The sequence below is a fragment of the Monopterus albus genome, unplaced genomic scaffold (assembly GCF_001952655.1).
Source record: "Monopterus albus unplaced genomic scaffold, M_albus_1.0 scaffold1.1, whole genome shotgun sequence".
Lineage (NCBI taxonomy): Eukaryota > Metazoa > Chordata > Actinopteri > Synbranchiformes > Synbranchidae > Monopterus > Monopterus albus.
Genome location: NW_018127881.1, coordinates 533208 through 555124, shown reverse-complemented (window position 1 = coordinate 555124; position 21917 = coordinate 533208). Strand labels below are relative to the sequence as shown.

The following is a 21917-nucleotide window of genomic DNA, read 5'->3' as shown; positions in this document are numbered from 1 at the left end:
ATCATATACACTATATATAAAAATGGTCCTCTTCCAGCGTCTGTCAAGAAAACACATTGACAAACAAAGGTTATGTTTGGGAGTCAAGATTATATTGTTGTTGGTTTTTTTTGGTGGAAACCTTCATTATGTGTCATTGCCATTGAAAGGTGTTACTGTGGTTATGTAATTAATGTTTTGCTATCAATCATTTTCATTCATGTAAATTCTAAACCTTAGCAATTGACCTAATATTTTTATTGTGGCAACAGTGTGTTACATAACACAGTTTCAACATGACATTGCAATCTCTCCAGTTCTGCACTGTGGAAGGCTTCATCACTGCACTGGTTGATGAATTCCCTCGGGTTCTTCGAAACCGCAGAGAGATCTTCATTGCAGTTGTCTGCCTTGTTTCTTATCTTATCGGACTGTCCAACATCACACAGGTACTCCTTTCTTACTAGTTTGCTGACTTTTTGACACATTACTGGCTAGTTCACTTTTAAAACGTAGCCACTTCTTTGTCCGTCCAACACTTGGGTCCAGAGCAGGACGTTTCACTCCTAGAAACTATTTTGTATTTTTAATTGAAGGTGGCCCAAAAATGAATCCTAATGCTTTAGTCAACCACCTGAGCTATGCTCTAACACCCCCTTCAGGCCAAAACTTTCACTTACAAAACATAGTGATGGTGTGAAGTCCACAGTGCAATGAAAATTGAGGACAGAGAATTAACCTTTAAAATTTCTTACACTCCCTGAGCTTTCCTCTTGAGCCACATTCCAGTCAAAATGCCACTTTTGCAAACAAAACATACTAATGAATGATCTTTATATTAGGTCAAGGTCATGATTGCCTATGACACTTGAATACTATGCATTGTCTCTCTGCTTCTTCCACACTAGATTCCCATCATGCCACATGCATAGCCCTGGTAGACTGATGTAGTTTCTGTACCCTTATCGCTGCTCCAGGCAGCATAAAACATATCAAGCTTCATAGAGCAGGAGCTGCATCCAGTCAGTTTGAGCTGATCCCCGTAATAACTTGATAGGCGCAAGCGATTGTGGACAGGCTCGCAGTCTTTCAAGAAGATGCTTGATTTACAGTGGTCTATGCTGCACTATCACATTAATGCAGTTTCCACGACAAAGCCTTAACACCAATTCTGTCCTCATCAATGAGACATCGCTAACATGCACCAGCCAAAGCTAGTGGTGCTCTCACCCTTGATGTTGTTCCACTTGACTGATTAGGCAGTGTCCTGCACATCCAATACTATAATTCCTTCCTCTATGTTTTCTCCTTCTTCTGTCTTATCATCATCCTATCTCTTGTTTTTTCCTGTCTTTCTTCATACTATAATTCCTTCCTCTATGTTTTCTCCTTCTTCTTCTGTCTTATCTTATCCTATCTCTTGTTTTTCCCTGTCTTTCTTTTTACAGGGTGGAATCTATGTGTTCAAGCTATTTGATTACTACTCAGCTAGTGGAATGTCTCTACTCTTCCTGGTCTTTTTTGAGTGCATCTCAATTTCATGGTTTTATGGTGAGCCACTCATACTGCATGTGTCAGTTTTCTTCTTAAGGATATGTTTAAATCTAAAAACTGACATACCTGTGTAAGGCATACACACTTCTGATTTGTTCAAGCTATTTGATTACTACTCAGCTAGTGGAATGTCTCTACTCTTCCTGGTCTTCTTTGAGTGCATCTCAATTTCATGGTTTTATGGTGAGCCACTCATAATGCATGTGTCAGTTTTCTTCTTAAGGATATGTTTAAATCTAAAAACCGACATACCTGTGTAAGGCATATATACTTCTGATCAGAAGCAGTTCATTGTGGACTGTATCTACGGTATATCCATGCAACAAGATATGTTGTAACAAAAACAGCATTCATTATGCTTTATTTTTGGTTCCAGGTGTGAACAAATTCTATGACAACATTGAGGAAATGGTTGGTTATAGGCCCTGTTTGTGGTGGAAGGCCTGCTGGGTCGTTTTCACTCCACTCGTTGTGGCTGTAAGTGATATCTGTGGGCTAAATACAACATTTAATCAGCTATGTAAAATACAAGTTTGGCAAAAATCCTATTAAGAATAATACTGATGCATTTGAGGTCCCTGGAGGAAGGTATATTTTAAGAATGATTTCTGAACTACTGTATACCAAGGGTGACCATTCCCTCTAGCTTGAAGACCATGCAGACAAAACCAAATAGACCCATTCCTTTTAATAAGTGCATTTTAAATGTTTGGTTTTATTTACTGTGGGTGCTCCCAGCAAGTCGTCCAACTTGTACAACCTATATGGTCGTTTTTCTCTTCCTTCTCATTCGACCCATAAGGATGTATCATTAAATAGCACTCCTACAGGTCATGGGAGGAATTGCAAAAATCCTGCCAAAATTAACGTCAACATACAATTGCACTACAGGCAAGCTTTACAGACCTTTGTCATCATAGAAACAGCCATAAACATAATAAAGCTAGCAACTCCTGTCCAAATTAATAGCAGTCACTAGATGTCATCAAACTATGACATAACATTTTGTCATGAGAGCCTGCTGGCACAAATGACTTATACAGTTGTATTTTACAGAAGGACTGTCTCCAGTGAACATTTGAGACTAGAATCTTATTCTGAAGCCTTGTAGCATTTCTTCATTTGTCAATAAATCTTAATTTGCAGTCTTTTAGTTAAATGCCATGTACATGAATGAACTGCAGTTTTAAATGCATTCAAAGCTGTCTATGGGCATGATGATGAAGATGCTGAGAACCCTTCTCTTGTCCCTCTCCTGTACAGGGAGTCTTCTTGTTCAGTGCGGTGCAGATGGTTCCGCTCACTATGGGTGATTACGTGTTCCCAGCCTGGGGTCAGGGGGTCGGCTGGTTCATGGCCCTCTCATCCATGACTCTCATCCCTGGCTACATGGGCTACATGTTCCTCACACTTGAAGGCACATACAAAGAGGTAAGATCAGTGTGGATGCCTGATGCCTGCAACACATTCCAAAAAAAAAGTTGGGACGGTTGCATTTCAGGGCCAGTAATGAGGTAAAACTATGAAATGATTCCATTTGAAACAGGTGATTGCAATCATGATTTGGTACAAAAGTGGCATCCAGGAAAGGCCCAGCCCTTTAGGAGCAAAGATGGGCTGCCGGTTTGCCAACATATGTGTGAGAAAATTATTGAAATGTGTAAAAAAAATGTTCCTCAAAGAAAGATAGGGAGGGATTTGGATATGTCACCCTCTACAATGCATAACACAATTAAAAGATTCAGTGCATAAAGGGCAAAGGCGCAAGCTTAAACTGGACGACCGTGCTCTCCAATCCCTCAGACGACACAGCATCAAGAATCGTCATTCTTCTATAAGTGATATAACAACATGGGCTAAGGATTACTCTGGCACACCTGTGTCAAGCACTACAATATGTGGTTATTGTACATCCATAAATGCCACTATAAGCTGTACTGTGCCAAAGGAAGCCCTATGTCAACAGTCTCCAGAGGTGCAATCAACTGCTCTGGGCTTGGAGGCATCTGGGATGGACAATCACACAGTGGAAATATGTACTGTTGTCAGAGGAATCAGTATTTCAGGATTTTTTTGTGTGTACCAGACCGAAGACAAAAAGGACCATCCAGACTGTTACCAGAAGCAAGTCCAAAAGCCAGAGTCTGTCATGGTATGGGGTTGCGTCAGTGCCCTCGGCAAAGGTCACTTACACTACTGTGATGCTCCATTAATGCTGAAAAGCACATAGAGATTTTGGAGCAACATATGCTGCCTTCAAGACAACATCTGTTCCAGGGACACCCATGATTATTCTAACAAGACCATGAAAAAACTCATACTGTGCACATTACAAAGGCCTGGCAGTGGAAGAAAAGGGTCTGAGTGCTGGACTGGCCTGCCTGCAGTCCCGACTTGTCCCCAGTAGAGAATGTGTGGCGCATTTTGAAACACAAATTGTTTCAACGAAGACCCAGAACTGTTACGCACCTTAAGACTTGTTTGTAGGAAGAATGGAACAAAATTATACCTGACACATTTAATCACTTGGTGTCTTCAGTCCCTAAATATCTTTTAAGTGTTGTGAAATGAGAACGGCAACATCACACCGTGATAAATGCTTTACTGTCCCAACCTTTTTTGGAACGTGTTGCAGGCATCAGGATTGAAGTGAGTGTTTATTTTGAACAAAGAGTAAAATTGATGAGGTATCACATCAAATAATGTGCTGCTGTATTGTTTTCAATGTAATACAGGACACATATTATTTACAAATCACTATTTTCAGTTTTAATTTTGATTTTACATACCTTCCCAACTTTTTCTTACTTAGGGTTATAGTTGATGCTGTAATAATATTTGAAATGTTTTTTGCTGTATTTGCTCAAAAGCAGTAAATTAATTATTTTTCTTTTAAATAAAGTAAATAGAGTTAACAGATACTAGCAACAAATAACACACATACCTGCATGTGCACATTGAATCTAAACACTATGAACACACATTGGACTGGAGAAAATATTTCATTTGCACAGTTACAGTATAAATATGTATACAGTGCCTTGCGAAAGTATTCAGCCCCCTTGAACTTTAAGTTAATACTTTGTAGCGCCACCTTTTGCTGCAATTACAGCTGTAAGTCGCTTGGGGTATGTCTCTATCAGTTTTGCACATCGAGAGACTGGAATTTTTGCCCATTCCTCCTTGCAAAACAGCTCGAGCTCAGTGAGGTTGGATGGAGAGCGTTTGTGAACAGCAGTTTTCAGTTCTTTCCACAGATTCTCGATTGGATTCAGGTCTGGACTTTGACTTGGCCATTCTAACACCTGGATATGTTTATTTGTGAACCATTCCATTGTAGATTTTGCTTTATGTTTTGGATCAGTGTCTTGTTGGAAGACAAATCTCCGCCCCAGTCTCAGGTCTTTTGCAGACTCCATCAGGTTTCCTTCCAGAATGGTCCTGTATTTGGCTCCATCCATCTCCCCATCAATTTTAACCATCTTCCCTGCCCCTGCTGAAGAAAAGCAGACCCAAACCATGATGCTGCCACCACCATGTTTGACAGTGGGGATGGTGTGTTCAAGGTGATGAGCTGTGTTGCTTTTACGCCAAACATAACGTTTTGCATTGTTGCCAAAAAGTTCGATTTTGGTTTCATCTGACCAGAGCACCTTCTTCCACATGTTTGGTGTGTCTCCCAGGTGGCTTGTGGCAAACTTTAAACAACACTTTTTATGGATATCTTTAAGAAATGGCTTTCTTCTTGCCACTCTTCCATAAAGGCCAGATTTGTGCAGTATACGACTGATTGTTGTCCTATGGACAGAGTCTCCCACCTCAGCTGTAGATCGCTGCAGTTCATCCAGAGTGATCATGGGCCTCTTGGCTGCATCTCTGATCAGTCTTCTCCTTGTATGAGCTGAAAGTTTAGAGGGACGGCCAGGTCTTGGTAGATTTGCAGTGGTCTGATACTCCTTCCATTTCAATATTATCACTTGCACAACCTCTGAGACTATCACAGTGCAGGTGCATTTATACGGAGACTTGATTCCACACAGGTGGATTCTATTTATCATCCTTTGTCATTTAGGTCAACATTGGATCATTCAGAGATCCTCACTGAACTTCTGGAGAGAGTTTGCTGCACTGAAAGTAAAGGGGCTGAATAATTTTGCACGCCCAATTTTTCAGTTTTTTATTTGTTAAAAACGTTTGAAATATCCAATAAATTTCGTTCTACTTCATGATTGTGTCCCACTTGTTGTTGATTCTTCCCAAAAAATTACAGTTTTATATCTTTATGTTTGAAGCCTGAAATGTGGCAAAAGGTCGCAAAGTTCAAGGGGGCCGAATACTTTCGCAAGGCACTGTACTGTATATGCTGGTGTATGAACACTAAGGGTTTTGGTTAGTGTTTTGCAGACATGTATGCTCATGCATCACTATACCCACCACACATCTATAGTATTAGCTGGTTTGAATTTCAATCTGCAGTGGGCTGCGAGGCAGGCTAAGAGTTTAGAGTGGTTTGCAAGTTTTTTCATTTTACTCAAAAATATTATTAAATGCTGTATGATCCAACAGAGGAACACAGTAGCATTTTTAGAATGTGCTGATAAATGTGATACATGTGCTTTGAGGATCAATTTGAATTACAGAGGTTAGCTTGGATGAACATTTAAGGTCACTTTGTAGATTCACCAACACAGTCTGGCTTAAATATACACTGATCCAGAAATTATATCATGTTCACTTACATTAAAAACATTTACAAAATGACTGGTAATGGAAGGAGTACCTGAAATTTCATTTAACAGGCAAAAAACTCTTTATGCTAGATGTGAAAATGCTCCGCTTAGCCCCATGTAATTTTGTTCTAGGCATTATAACTCCTCTGTAGCACTGAGTTTTGTAATGAGATAGGCATGCTGGGTAAAGACGTCATAAATTGCCATAAAGAGCAAAGCAGTGATAAAAGGATTAGTAAAATAGAGTTTCTAATTGGTTCTGTTAGACAATTTTAGATGCCTTTTTGCTATGACAGCCACTGAGTTCTCAGTAAATTACACTGATTTGTATGGAGCTGAATGCACTGCATTGTTATTGATCTGATGATCCTAATCAATGGTAGATAACGCCTTATCCAGAAATCTATTTACATAAAGAGCTTTTTGAGTCACAGTCATCATCAATGTGCTGAATAATAACCTTACATCTATACGGTCCCTGGTGACATTATAGCCACCACTGACAGAATAAATGGGCCATAATTACAGGCAGTGCAACCCAGGCTGTCAGAGGCGATGTGCAGGTGTCAGATCCTGCACTACCAGCTGATGGCTGATTGTCTAATTGTAGCAATCAGACAGCTGATTAGTGCTCCTTGCCCAGGCAAGGCTTAGTTTCACAAACACTCCATATACTTGCCTACTGTGCTGCAGTGCCTGAGTCCAACACTATCTATTGTCGAGAACATTTTGAAGATTCACCAAGTTTGGGATGTTTTGATTTAGATTTGCGAGCTTAGTAACTTTGATCCATGAAACATTTATTAGTGTCATGAACACTGGCCTTTATTTTCCTCTAGCAGCTATAGTTAAAGCTGTATTAATTCATATAACTGTATGCCACATGAGGAAAAATATCTTCCTTGATAGTGTTTTGCAGTAGGCTGTTTACACTCACACCATGAGGCCTTGCATGCAACAAGCTCACGGCTCTGTACCTGGTGTGTTTTGTTTCAACTTCTGGATTTGATCACACACTTTGCTGCTGTTCTGTCCCAAATAATGGTACATGATAGCATCTCAGTGTCTTATTTTCAGCTGTGTGATATCAGTGGAGGTACTGCCCCTCCCCTATGTTTCTGCCTTCCAGCGTCTACGGAAGATGATCAAGCCTGTGGTAATTGTGAAGGCTCAGGAAAATGGCCCAGACCAGCAGACAGAAAACCCTAATCAGAACCCTGTCAACGAGGAAGCCTACATCTAGACACTTCTGTCTGTCTCGGTCTCGACAGCCAGACTGGCACTCGACTACAGAAGAAATGTAATCAAGGTTTGGAGTGAACACCAGACGTCTATGTCTGCTTTTATTCACCTACCTCCTGGGGACACGTGAGACCAACCTGATTACAGTTATTTTTAGGGGCTCTTCTGTTTATTTGTATAATACAGAGTCATAAAACTTATGAAGAAAAACAAACTACCCAACCAAGTTGTTGTGACATTATGAATTTTATTATGCAAAAAAGTTTGTCTTTTTAGAACAGGAAATGTGATTTAGGAAATTACTGTATATTGAATCTATAATTTAAATTTGGAGGCCTACATTGATTCAGTAGTATTGTGCTACTTTGAAAATGTTAATAAATCTACTAAACTACAGTTACTGTACAAAGAAAAATATTGGTTATATGTATTTTGCTTGTACATGACATAAATACACTGAAATGAATGCAGTGAAGTAGGTGGGAAAAAACGTTATTTGAAAGTTTGTAAAGTGAGAATTGAATACTGACCATTTTATGGTAAAGACTAAATGGGAATGTGCAACAGATAAGGCCTGTATGTGTACAGTATAATTTAGCCAGACCATCACTCCCTTGCAGGATCCTGCAGTTCGTCTGAAATGTTTACCAACCGTGACTGGGGCTTCCGTTGAAAGCACAAGTACAGTATTGGAGCACCCAACTTCTTTTGGCTCGATCAAAACCTGTGACCACAGCAAAAATAACTTACAAAAGATACATAACAAGAGACTGTTATAATTGCTTCATTGTTTCCTAAAGAACATTAACTTTGTATGTTGTCTGAATATTTTTTGTAGAATCATTTTTAGGTCATTTTCTATATGTCAGAGTGAGAAAGACCAAATCATACTCAAGTTTGAAAGATTTCTGCAGACATCTGACCCACTGACTATATGTGGAATACATCAAGCATCCCCTTTTGTCTCACTAGAGCAACAGGGGACTAAATACAGCATCCACCTACAAGCACAGCTTGAATCTGTGAACTACCCCGTCTAACAGTAAAGGTGTAGCCATGACAGTACTTTGGTACAGTATTTCTGCCTGAAGAGGATTATTGAAAAATGTAGATTTTCCTCCTTCTTACAACTAATTAAGAGTTGTGTTGCAATAAGCCAATACTAATTCAACTCAATAATTTAAACTGTGAGAATGAATAAGGTGCAGTGGCTGCATTGTCGAGTGTATGACAGAGTTCTATGACAGCTATGACTATTATGACTGGAACCATTTACATGTGTATCTATTTAGTAATACATTCCTCAGGAACAATGTTGGATGTGACCAAATTCTCTCAGATACTACCATTATACACTGAAACAATTAATGCTGTATTTTAAAAATGCAACTACTGCCAAATTCCTGCCATTCTTTCCCATTAATCCAACATGCTACTTTAATTAAGCAGCAACAAAACAAATGAATCAGTGTTAAGTATTTGAACTTGTGTATGCTCAAAGCTGATCCAAATTGTTGCTTCTCTAAGCTAGCATAATATTTTTCAGTGTAAATGAACTCTGTTGGCCTTCACTCAGTCTTTTTAGTAGACGCCGTAGTGTTTCTATCCTGTGCGGAGTTCAGATTTCCAGTATCAGACTCGGAGAGAGAAACTTTGGGTCAGTCAAAGCTGGCAGAAGCACTGTTAACACAGCAGGACATAGCCAGATTCTATATAGGCCAACGCCACTGAATCTTCTCCTTTTTATAGGGTAAAAGAAAGCCTGTTCTTACATATCAAGTTTGTTTGGCAATATAAACATCTACCTGTAGAAGCAGACTTTGTGACAGACCACAGATAGCACTATATTACTATAAAGGAGGATAAAGAAAACATGTTTCTGTGGCAGCTACATGTGACAGAAATCAGATCGAATCAGTCCCATTAATTTACTATTATTTATGTTTTTTCAAAGATATGTGAATTAAATTGTGCAATGACAAAGGGTTCAGTGAATTTTGTATAGTTAGCATACCGCAGTTTTCTCTCTTGAATGATGTTGTAAACTGGACTGTGTAATACATGTATCTGTGAATGTCTGTACAACCCGAGTTTTCCTTTCATTTGTCTAAATGTTGCACAGAAAAATGTTATATTATTTGCTGTTTCCTGCAATAATATTATCTCAGAACTAAAGCACATATCTTTCTCAAATGTAAAAATTATAATTACAATAACAATAGAGTAATAATGAAGATAACACTAATGTAACAGAAATGTCTAGTCAGAGAATATTGTTTTGTATATTTCTAGCTGTTTCATTGGCCTAATGTAAAATATTCTATGTACAAATATAATAAATGTCTTTAGATGGTGTTCTATGAAAAAGCATGATTGCAATATATGTTATCAGCAAAAATAAATAAAGACCTATAGATTATAATATTTGTGTCATGTAATCTTTCTGTCAAAGGAGAAGGCAATATTCTGAGAAAAGTTCAGTTTTAAATACTCACAATCATTGTGCTTAGGCCTGAAAACCTTAGAAATTTGCTGTCTAACCATAAAGTTATTCTAGATGCCATAGCTCTGGCCCTCCAGTACTGCTGTGACAAAACTCGTCATTTTTGTCCTACCTTTAAGATTAGACTTAAGACGTTCCTTTTTGATAAAGCTTATAGTTGGGGCTGGATCAGGTGACCCTAAGCCTTCCCTTAGTTATGCTGCTATAGTCCTAAGCTGCTGGGGGGCCCCATGATGCTCTCCTCTCCTCTCCTCCCCTATATGCCACTATTACTATGCGCCACTAACTGTGTGTCTCCTCTCTCCCATAGTTGTGTCCTCTCTCTCTCCCTGTACCTTTCTGCAGGTTGTCCTGGCTCTGGAGCTTTACGTTTCTGATGAGTAGTCACCGGCCAAATCAAGTCATTGTGCTTAGGCCTGAAATTGTGTTTGTTGTATCTTGTTGCTTTTCTTCTTTTGTCTCTCCTCTATCCACTCACCCCAACCGGTCGAGGCAGAAGGCCGCCCACCAAGAGCCGGGGTCTGTCGGAGGTTTCTTCCGTTAAAGGGAGTTTTTCCTCCCCACTGTTGCCAAGTGCTTGCTCAAGGAGGATTTGTTGGGTTTTCCTCTATATTAATAGTGATAATAGTAAGATCTACACCTGACTTTGTAAAGTGTCCTGAGATTACTTTTGTTGTGGTTTGGAGCTATACAAATAAAGTTTGAATTTGAATTTAATGCAAAGGGTGCACTCAGTGTCATAAAAGTAGCAGAAAACCACACTTATCTGACTGAACTAGCTTGCAAGCTTTGCTCCATTTCAGTCAACCTTATCATGTGGAACAGATTATTATGTGAATGCAGAATATGTATGGAGTGGCATCTGGGCTCTGACATCACTATTCCACGCATGCAAATACAAGCTCATCACACCAGAGATTGGTCAGTAATGATAATAAAATCCTTCCAAAAACCACATTAGACCCAGTGCCCCGCACCAAATATTATGTGAAATCTTTTGTACGTGCACATGCTGCACAGTCATTGCAGGCAGTTTCCTGAATAGCATCTCAGTTTGCATAACAAGTGAGCACCAGTGCTAGTGCCTGGCTCAGTTCTACATATCAGTCAGGCGCTGGTCATAATACGGCTGCTCCCTTGCTAGGCACTTCAGATCATGGCCATTTGGCCATTACCAACCTGATGGAGGACATTACAAGTGCTATGGATGAGAAGAAATACACGATGGGGATATTTATTGACCTAAAAAAAGCATTTGACACAATCAATCATGAATTATTAATGGACAAGTTAGAAAAATATGGGATCAGAGGAATGGTTCTGAAATGGATTAGAAGTTATTTGACACAGAGGCGTCAATTTGTGAAGTTGGGTGAATACCAATCGAGTGAGCTGGATATTGTATGTGGAGTGCCTCAGGGTTCTGTTTTGGGACCTAAATTATGGTTGAAGGTTTGAATCTCGGTGCCTGCAGTCCATTGTCAAAGTGTCCTTGGGCAAGACACTGAACCCCCCCCCCCGTTGTCCCCGATGGTTAGCGCCATCGGCTCTGTACCGGAAACAAATTCCTTGTGTGTAACATACTTGGCCAATAAAGGTGATTATCATTATCCTTATTCATATGCTGTTTTATTTTAAGATTTTGCCCATGGAAATGCCTCCAACCCAACCAACCACCACCTCTGAACCACTCAGACTTATCAACTACAAGACAAACTAGTCATTCTCTGACACTGACCCAGCTTGCCTGCGTCAGTTTAACAAAGCACCTCTCTCCCATTAAATCATCCAAAGTGGTCTGACTATAGATGAGGCTAACTACAGCATAAGCCTCACTTCCAGAAGTCACAAGGGCCAATTATATCAGCCTGACTACTCTTCCCAACCTGAGTTCCATGGTGTGGAAAATACAGTTCCATTGGCTTCATCACTGGGGACAGAACAGGCTAGTGCTGTCTGGAGCCTGAGCCAAGCGCAGGCCAATTTGGCATGCAGAGGTCTATGGAGAATAAGCCCCATGAAATATATATATGATGTTCTTCAAATATGTATTGTTCCATGCTGCTGTCTTATCAGCCTGGCTCCCTCCTGATGTCATCTAGGTTTGGCAGAAAGAGACTCTACAGTGAATTGTGGGGGGCCAATGCACTAAGGTTATGAAGGAGAGAAACATATCCTGGTCATGCAGATACAATAGACTCACCTGCATTTATGATTTAAATCAATTCAAGGTTTTACTACTAAACAAACTCTTAAGTGTTAGTTTTAAAACAACTAGTTTTGAGCTATTCATTGGCAAATAAAGTCTAAGACTGCTTTTTATTTCTGTACTAAAGAGCCTTTCGCTACCTTTGTTTGCTTTCTCAGACCAAACACAACCACAGGACACTGGTGGCCTCTGGCTGTCATAGGGAAGAACTGCATTCAGCTATCTAAATCTCAAAATTAAAAGTCATATAAATTTAATGTAGCCATCAATTACACCTGTGCTTTTCCTACTATGACATGTCAAAATGTGCATTATGAAGAACTATTCAGGCCCAAATCAAATCAAATCAAATCAAATCAAATCAAATCATCTGCTGAGATTGATGCATCTGTAAACCCAGCTATCAAGCACAGCCACAAGGGATCAGGTTTAGCTAGAGCACAATTGTAAGTGTAATAATTCATTGATTTTGACCATGTGAAATACACCCATTTAAACAAATGACACTGCATAGATATCCTGAAAGCAAAAATATCAAACCTGGGAAATGTTAAATTACTGTTTTTTGCCACAACATACAGATGTATGTTTGCCTTGACTCATGTCTCTGATGTGTCTCAGCTGTTTCTATATAAGTATCTCTTTGTTTATAGAGTTAATCGTTCATAAATATTGAAAACCAATGATGGTTTATGTTTAGAAAGAGAGAGGGTGATTTTATAACTGGTCAAGCACATCCTCAGTTGTACTATAGTGGTGGTGACTATGTATATAGCATGCAGTAGTAGTAGAAGTGTAGGTTGTGGTGATGACGCAGATATGAGTTGAGCAGCTGTGGCAGCTCTAGTATAACAAAGGTAGTAGCAGCTCTGGAGTCAGCTCCGGGGCCCCAGCAGCACACAGACTGTGGAAATGGTAATCTGTTTTCTCTCTTGCCAGCTTGGCCAAGGCTGTCAGAAGCATGCACACTCTCAAACTGCATCACAGCCATTGGGCACTGACATGTGCAGCAAAGTGGAAAAAATAAGGTGGGGGTGGAGCAGGATTCTTTGCTCACTGTTCTTATAGCTGCAAGTTCTTTTTTTCTACTTTTTTTATATGAAAGATGTTGTGAGGTTGTGCAATTTACTTTGTAATGGAAAACAGCGTATGAAATTGGATGGTATATTAATGGAGGTTTTGGGAGGACTAACCCAGCCAATCAAAAACACTGACACAACCTTTGCTTAGACTTAAAGCACTTAATGAATTGGACTTCAATACCTGCAAATACAATTCCTTTCCTCTTTTCCTATTGAGAGTCAGTCTTTTTAACATGACCCTGGTCTGGTCATTGCCTAATCTCAACAGCATAGTTGTTATTGAAACCATGAAGATAAAGACACACAAATCTCAAGAAAGCAGTTATTTTAACTCAAACCATAATTTTTCCATAAACCTAGTCAAATGGATTTTGTGCCTAAACCCAACCACCTTAGACTACAGTGTATCAAATTGTAGACCTGTTTTATTTTTCAGTAATGATATATAATGGTTTTGGAGGGCACTGAAAAATTATGGTGTCCTGCTTGTGGGAGCACTAAATCAGAAAACATAAAAACCATAAATGATGCAATATATTTTGTCATCTAATTTTTAGGAAATTTTCAGATGTATGCAGCTATTACACAAAAGCTGGATATCTAGCATACACTGCTAAGTCCTTTTGCCCACGATCCCTTTTCCTACGGCTGACCAAAGGTGAATCTGAATATTAGTGAGTCTTTGTGGCTTTCCCTCTCTTCACCTTTGCAGCAGGCTACTGATAGCATATCTGCTCACTGCAGACTGACACACAGACAAGCAGTGAGGGAAGCAAATGCCCTTATCACTGCCTGCCATATGACGGGATTAGCTAGGGTGTTGTCTAACAAAGCATTAATGAACAGTTTTAATTGCTTGCATGGCATACCTTGCCAAGCCCTGCCTGAACTACACATACTACTCAGGGTTGTGACATGCATTTGTTGCATCTGAAATGGTGTCCAAGTGATACTGAATTTGTCTTATCCCATTAGATTCACCTAAAATTGTATAGAAATATCAGTCATATTTGTTCAGTGACTGGAAACTATTAGTTTGTGATGAGAGGTCCTTTTGTGCAGATTGCATCAGTGAACATGCAAAAACATGCAGCTTAGGTTGACTGGTGGCTCTAAATTGCTCATAGGAGTGAGTGTGGGTGTGTGTGGTTGCCTGTCTCTTAGTGTCAGCCCTGTGATTGATTGGCAGCCTGTCTAGGGTGTACCCCGCCTCTTGCCCAGTGTCAGATGGGATTGGCTTCAGCCCCGCTACAACCCTGTTCAGAATATGCAGTATAGATAATATATGGGTGGATGGTGAACAGCAATCTTAATGAACACAATCAGTAGCAATGACTATCACATTTTATAGATTAACTATAAGAGAATTAATTGATTTCTGATCAGAGTGACTGCTGACAGAAGCCTGGTCTGGAGCATGCTAGCTGCAAAAAAATAAATCTTCATAGTAACTTAATTTATCTTAATTTAATGTGCTTTCATGCAACTGAGTCAGAGCTAAATCCAGCCAGGATAACTGGAAAGTCCCTGCTTAATCCCTTATATTGTATTGATAAGAATTATACAGTCTGGATATATTGAGGTATGATGTTTAAATGTGATAAGGACAGGCACAATAAGGATTGGCTAGAGCCTTTTCAGTCAATACTATGTTGTTCTGAACATAACACTATGTGCTCATAGTTGGCAAATATATTTTTTGCATGAATATGTACATGGTCTGAATTTGGATTTTGATGTTTTATTTTATATTGTTTGTTTGTTTGCTTGATTGTTTTAAAGACCAAAATTAACTAACTATATAAACATTGAGCATGTCTTCCAAAAGGAAACAGCTCCTTTTCTCCTCACAAAAAAGAATAAAAAGCCACAAACAGAGCTCAACACTCACCCCATTGCTTTCCTCCTCTCCCTGCTTCTCTCCTGTAGAGTGAATGATTGCCATGCTAGAGTCTCAGCCCATGTCTTCCAGTCTCTGGAACCTTTTGCCACACCACATCTATTACCAAATGTACCAGGAGTGCTGGTGGTGCAGTACACCTCACAGCTCTGGCTTTGTAGGTGCTTTTCCCAAGGTGTCATCATTTACAATAAGTCAGATAAAATAAAATGATACAACACACAGTGTAATATAAAGAAAACATATATTCAACTTGTGAAAGAAGGTGGACAACTGGACAGGTAATTCTATTTTCTTCTTTACTTTGTTAATTCATATTGTTTTATTGTACAGTACTTTGATGCTCACTGTCGCTATAATCCCAAGAAGCTATGTTTTTGATCCAGTGCTGTAGAATACCCTGTTTCCTTAAAATTCAATGTGAGCACAAACAGGAGGCATGAATGAAAACTTTATTAATGAAGAAGGTTTAATCACTGTTCCATTTGCTGTTAAGAACCATCATCTTATTAGCCCATTGCCAGGTTGTTAATGGGCTTGTGTCACTCAAGAAATCATGTGCTTGACATTGTTTTCCGAAGAGTACAACCCACACAACTGACAAAAAGGCTAAAGCTGCATCAAAAGTACATAGCATAGCATAAAAACTGAAAACAAAGGGAAGTCACTGCTCAACCGCACAACATCCAACCATGGATGCATCATACAGTATGTCACCAACCTCCAATTGCTCTCCCTCTTTCTCCCTAATGCTGCTTATGCAGAGAGGAAGAAAACTGATGTCATGCCTGCCTGCCTATGGCTGTCATCTTCTGACACACACAAACACACATCCATACACAGACAAACATTATTTACATTATAATTACTTCCATGACAGTTGCAGATACAAGCCCCTCACTCAATATTATGAAACTACTGAAACAGGTATAACAATATAGACTATATTAATAATAATACTGACTGACGTTTTCTTTCTGGAATTATTTTTTTCTTTTAAAATTGACCTTCCTGATTTCATGAAGCAACTTTAAGTAACACAAACAAACCCTTGGAAGTCAGAATGACCCATCAGAACTGGATTTTGTTTTCTTTCCTCCCATAATTATTACCATTCAAATTCAGGCTTGTGTGCAGAATTTTCCCAGATATAGCAGGTAAGGTATATTTATATGCATTTCTAAAGGCCAGGGCTACTATGCAGATATAGAGTACAGTAGATGACTGAATGATTGTGCTACTCTTTCTCTCTCTACTCTGAGCCCCTGGAGCAGAACATGCACTTGTCTTTGCATCATGCTTCAATTTTAATGTTGCCAAAGGGCACACTTAGAAACTAGATGTAGTTAGATGGATGTTTGAGAGGCGGTTGGATATTAAAATGAGCTTCACCACTCAACATGATGTTAAATGCACTGCAGTCACTTTATGTTTGCAGACAGATGTTCTTTAAGGACCCCGCCCATCAGGAAACTGTGGGACGTAAACACTGACTGGAGCTTCAGCCATAAAACTGTGCATGGGAACCATAGTAAAAGTTTATATAATTACAAAACAAAAATAGTAAAAAAAAAAACAGTTGTATAATATTGCATGCACACATTTCCATGCAAATTATAATATAATTAATATATATAAATAATTCATAGTCAACATGAGATTGTGGAGGCAGTGTTCCAAACAAAACAATGTTTGATGGCTGCAGAAGCTGCTGATACAACAAACAGGAAAATCGCAAAGTTAAGCAAAGTGTGCAGACATGGAGCCGGATGCCTTAAACACTTTGCTGCACAGTGTCAGAGTATGGACAGGCTGAAGGAAATAAGGGGACACCAAAACTCAAAGCATGCAAATGCTATGAACAAGCAGCTGATTAGCTTACACTACATCTTAATAAAAAATAAACACAATAAACCTCTTAAATCAATATGTTATCCTCAACTTCACAGCCTATGATGAGTGCAGGAGGTGTAGGTGAGGTGAGATGGCAGGGAGTGTCTGGCTGTAGTAATTATGACTCAGGCAAAGAAAGAAGTCAGGTGACATTTTTTAAAGAGTGACCATGATCACTCTCTGTCCTTAACCAAATGTTTAATATTGTAACCATGATGGCAAAGTCAACTGTGAACACTATGGAGATACCTTCAGTATGAACATTTTGCAACTTGGTAGATACAACAAATATATGCTCTCTCATTTTGTTTAAAAAAATGTATTTCCGGCAGCATTATGCTTCTCCTCTTTGTTGAAAATTAGTTGTATGTCAAACTATATACTTCCCGCTGTTTAAGAAAGCTAATATAAAGAATAGGACAGCCCTTCCACCTGTTCACTTATCAAATCTAAACAAACCAAATTTAAGTATTTTATATTAAACATATATTATACAACTAAATGTAGTCTTTAAATTGTGTAATTGCTGGATTTGTAGTTTTGATAGCAACAGTTTTGTGGCTTATTTTATATAAAAGTATTACTTTCAAATAAGCCTTTTAAGCCTCAAGCTGTGATTACTGTAAGAGTACAGCTGAGGAGAACACAAGACAAAAAAAAAAAACAACCTTGAATAGGACATGCTTTGAAGAAAAATGGCAGAGACAAATTACAAATTAAGCGTGCCACATCCAGCTCTTTAACTCTCCTCTCTGTCCCTTTTCTCATGGTAAAAGCGTTCCTTTTCTCTGTTTGGAGGAAGTAGTGGGAAACAGTGAGTCAGGCTGGAGTGCTGAGTGCTGGACTGGACTGTTAATGCTGTTTAATCAATTAAGAGTCCGTTCTGCTAGTTTACCATTTGAATGACTGGGAGGCTTGGGAAGGTGGTGAGCTCTGGACTCAAAGAGATGCTTCTCCGAATGCACTACAGGAACACAGCATGTTGTGCATAAGTGCAAAGACACTATGCTGTATAACAGCAAGAAAAAAGGTCATTTACTTTTTCTTGCAACAGTTTTGTTTTACAAACGTATTAATTTTTTTTAAGTGCTTATTTGAGATTGTATCTATTTCTGGAATATTTGTTAAAAAGGCCAAATCAGACAAATGCAGCAAAAGACAATGTTTAGTACTGATTAACACACCTTTCGACATAAAATATTTGTATACAGAACCGCACTGTTACAGACCCAGGTGAAAAACCACAACTTGAAGTTGTTTTCTCAGGTAGACCTTACTTAGAAGCTGGGTTTCAACTAACTGTCTGCATAGGGGCTGCACAGTGTGTGGCGAAGTTGACTAGTCAGCTTCAATGCAGTCAACCTTTTCCTTGTGACTGTGTGATTATCAGTACCAACAGCTTTACCTGACACAGCGAATGCTGTTGATACGGCATGGCAAGTTAGTGGCAATCTGCACCCCGTCGAAATGGCTGGAACAGCTGGGAATAAAACCCAAACGACTGCCCAGTCAGGTGGAACTCCACTGCTGCCATGCTAGCACAGCTGTTAGCTGTGCAATCAGTCCTCGCTGATGAAACTGGCACTAAGCCAAGTGCTCAAAAGTCACTAGCCAAGAGTGTGGTGAGAGCTGGTGAAACTCCTGTCACCATCTGCATAGGAGACAGTCCCGAATGCTTCTCCCAGAAACAGTTGGAACATGACTGTGAGCTACACTTTAAGAAAGACGGGCAAACAAACCACACTCACCTTTGCAAAGTCAAACATTTAGTCACAACTTTTAAAGTTTTTCCTCTTGTAAAAGCACATGACAATGTTTAAAAACACTTCTAGTGAAGCACATATCCTGGTTTTATGTGGCTTCTATTGTGTTTGCATCTTTTTCTCCTCGCTCTAATTGTCCAGGTGGTAGTTGAGGAGATACCCAAATCAGCAGGTCCAGTGACAATGAGAGTCCATCAAAAAGTGAATCCCAATTTCCTTAATTGAATCCACATCTCCCTCACTGGTCTTTTTCTTGTGTCTTAGTTCTGCCCATGTAAGACACATAAGGGCTGACAGATAGAGACAGACAACCATTCACATCTATGGGCAATTTAGAGTCACTAATTAACCCTAATTTACATGTCTCTGGACTGTGGGAGGAAGCCAATGTACTCAGACAAAAGCCAAGGTGAGAACATGCAAACACCAGTGTAGGGTTGCAGGATTCAAACCCAGAACCTTGCTGTGAGGCAGCAGTGTTAACTATCCATCCATCCATTATCCATACCACTTATCCTGACAAGGGTCACTGGGGGCTGCAGCCAATCCCAGCTGACACTGGGTGAGAGGCGGGGTACATCCTGGACAGGTCACCAGTCTGTCACAGGGCTGACACTTAGAGGCAGACAACCACACACACTCCTATGGGCAATTTAGAGTCGCCAGTCAGCCTAAGCTGCATGTTTTAGTAATGCGGAAGGAAGGCGGAGCACCTGGAGAGAACCTACACATGCAAACTACACGTAGAGAGGCTTGAACCCAGAACCTTCTTGCTGTGAGACAACAGTGCAAATCACTGGGTTACCATGTCACCCCACATTAAACATTTTGTTGTCCTGATTGGCTGAAAGTCAGCTGTGCTCTTTTGGAATGAAAGTCTAAATGCTCACAAAACTACAGGTAAAATGTGTAAACATTCATTCTTCTTTCTAGGGATTTTTTTGGGTCACTCTAACTGTGGGCTGTGGGGAGTAGTATGGTTGTATGATGGAAGAGTGAGCAACTCAATGAAGATGAGCACTTCATGCCCCAGTAGGCATGTTCACACGTCTTGCCATTAGGGAGGCAAGCCCATCAAATGAGTCTTGATTACAAAGAGAGTACTTTACTGCAGCCTTACAAGAAACTCACTGAGGCTGCTATTTATAGAATTGAAATGCTTACATCATATTTCAAAGTAACCTTTTAAAGTTTACAGGTAAAATCCAAATTAACCATGGAGGCCACACCCAACATATTACTGGTAGCTTTGTGAATACAGATTTTAATGACTGTTATGTATGGGGAACCATCCTTCACTCTGGCAACACAAGCACTGCTACTTATCAGACAGGAGGTTACCGTATTTAACATTAGGAGCATTTAACATTGAAAAAATACACACAAAAATAAATGTACACAAAAAATCCAAATATCCCTCCCATTTTAATAAATATTTAAACCATAAATTGCAAGAACAAAAATTTAATCGTAAAGGATCTGCATAATCCAAAAAGCAAAGAACCAGCAGCATATGCTAATGACACAATTAACCATATGGGCCACCACATGTGTCACATACTAGAACAACACATTCTTTTTATTTCCACATGGCAAAAAAAAAAATCCACTCTCCCACCAGCATCACTACCTTTTCTGCAGCAGGAATATCTCCAGGCAGCCTTGCAAGACAATGGTGCACAATTACCCTGAGCAAAAAGCAGTGTGGCACTGACAAATGTAGGTTTTACTGAGCAGGAGACCTTATTTTCTCACATCAGGGTTAAATACCTCCTATTTATCTCAGCCAAGGCAAGGGAGAAAATAGAGCAAAATGGAGAAAGGAAGGCAAGAGGAAAAAAAAGTCAGAGTGATGAAGACAGACAGAGAGAGGGGGAAGTAAGCAGTGGGCTACAGAGACATTTCGAGATGTTCCATGACAACCGAGCGGGGGGATTCTGAACTATTCCGTCCTACGTTTCCATTAGGAACATCACATGCCAAAGGAAGAATTGTGCAGTAGGAAGGTGCAGCTGCATAATGACCTATAGCTTATTTCTCATGCAGAGATGAATGGCACAGGCTATTTTGTACTGCTCACCTGAATTTAAACTGATGGGGTTCTGAAATATTCAGACATTTTAGTTTTATGTAAGTCCTGGTAACGATTTAGGATCAAGACTGAAAAGCCTTAATAGTGCAATGTATCTTATTTCTTGTCTAGACAAGTAAAGTCACTGTATCAACACTTTTTGAAAATGGTTGCAAGAAGAATTTTTGATGTGCCTTTAAAAATTTGATTAGCAGATAATAAGTCTTAATGAAGACATTACACCAGCAGGGCAATAAGCTAGAGAACTAGTAAAACAAGTTACTTCAAAGTGCACCAAATAGAAAGGGCTGAATACACAGAACTAATTAAGTACGGTGTTGGGCCACCAGATTCTTCCTAACAGCTCTTAGATTAAAAAAAAAAGTCTACAATCTTCCATAGGTGTAGGTGATCAGTTAGGTTTTTAAATTGACCAGACCATTCAGTGATCCCGTGTGGAAGCATCTGCATTTGTTTCTCTAATCATTTTCGTAGCTTTTTCTTTTATATGTTGTATATACATTCTAAACTCTTTTTTAAGTAACATACTGTGTGTGACTTCAAGTAGGAAAGGGTACGAGAGGCACAGTTCTAATGAAGGGAACTATTTTAATTTAGATTCAGGCTGCTCCACTTTAGTCCACTGAGAGATCACATGCAACTCTTTGGGACAGCATTTGGCCTGACCAGCAGGTCAAATGGAAAATATGTACTTCACAATAGGTGAAAAGTTCACAACTGTAGCTTCTGCACAACAAGCTAAGGTCTCATGAGCCTAGAAAACACAGCAGCCTGCAAACAATGAGTAATGAGTTAAGTGTGGCATGAACTCATTAAAATGAACAGTGCTGGTATCTGACTTGTTGTGCCTCAGGCAGCTACTGATTTCATAAATATGTCAATGCATTGTTTATTAAAAAAATGTAATCACCAGTTTTGATACTATTGTACTTTGTGATCATGGTAAATGTAACAGTTACGCAGTGTTTCT

General features: G+C 39.4%; 1 protein-coding gene across 1 annotated transcript in view; it reads left to right on the top strand.

Annotated features, from left to right (window-relative positions):
• Nucleotides 1–9911, top strand: part of slc6a1b (solute carrier family 6 member 1b) — a 17195-nt gene extending 7284 nt beyond the window's left edge. The window contains 5 exon segments of the mRNA XM_020606665.1: nucleotides 220–428; nucleotides 1428–1530; nucleotides 1910–2010; nucleotides 2797–2964; nucleotides 7393–9911. Of these exon segments, the coding sequence (XP_020462321.1) occupies nucleotides 220–428; nucleotides 1428–1530; nucleotides 1910–2010; nucleotides 2797–2964; nucleotides 7393–7506 (695 nt within the window). The 3' untranslated portion in view covers nucleotides 7507–9911.
• Nucleotides 9912–21917: the final 12006 nt, after the last annotated feature.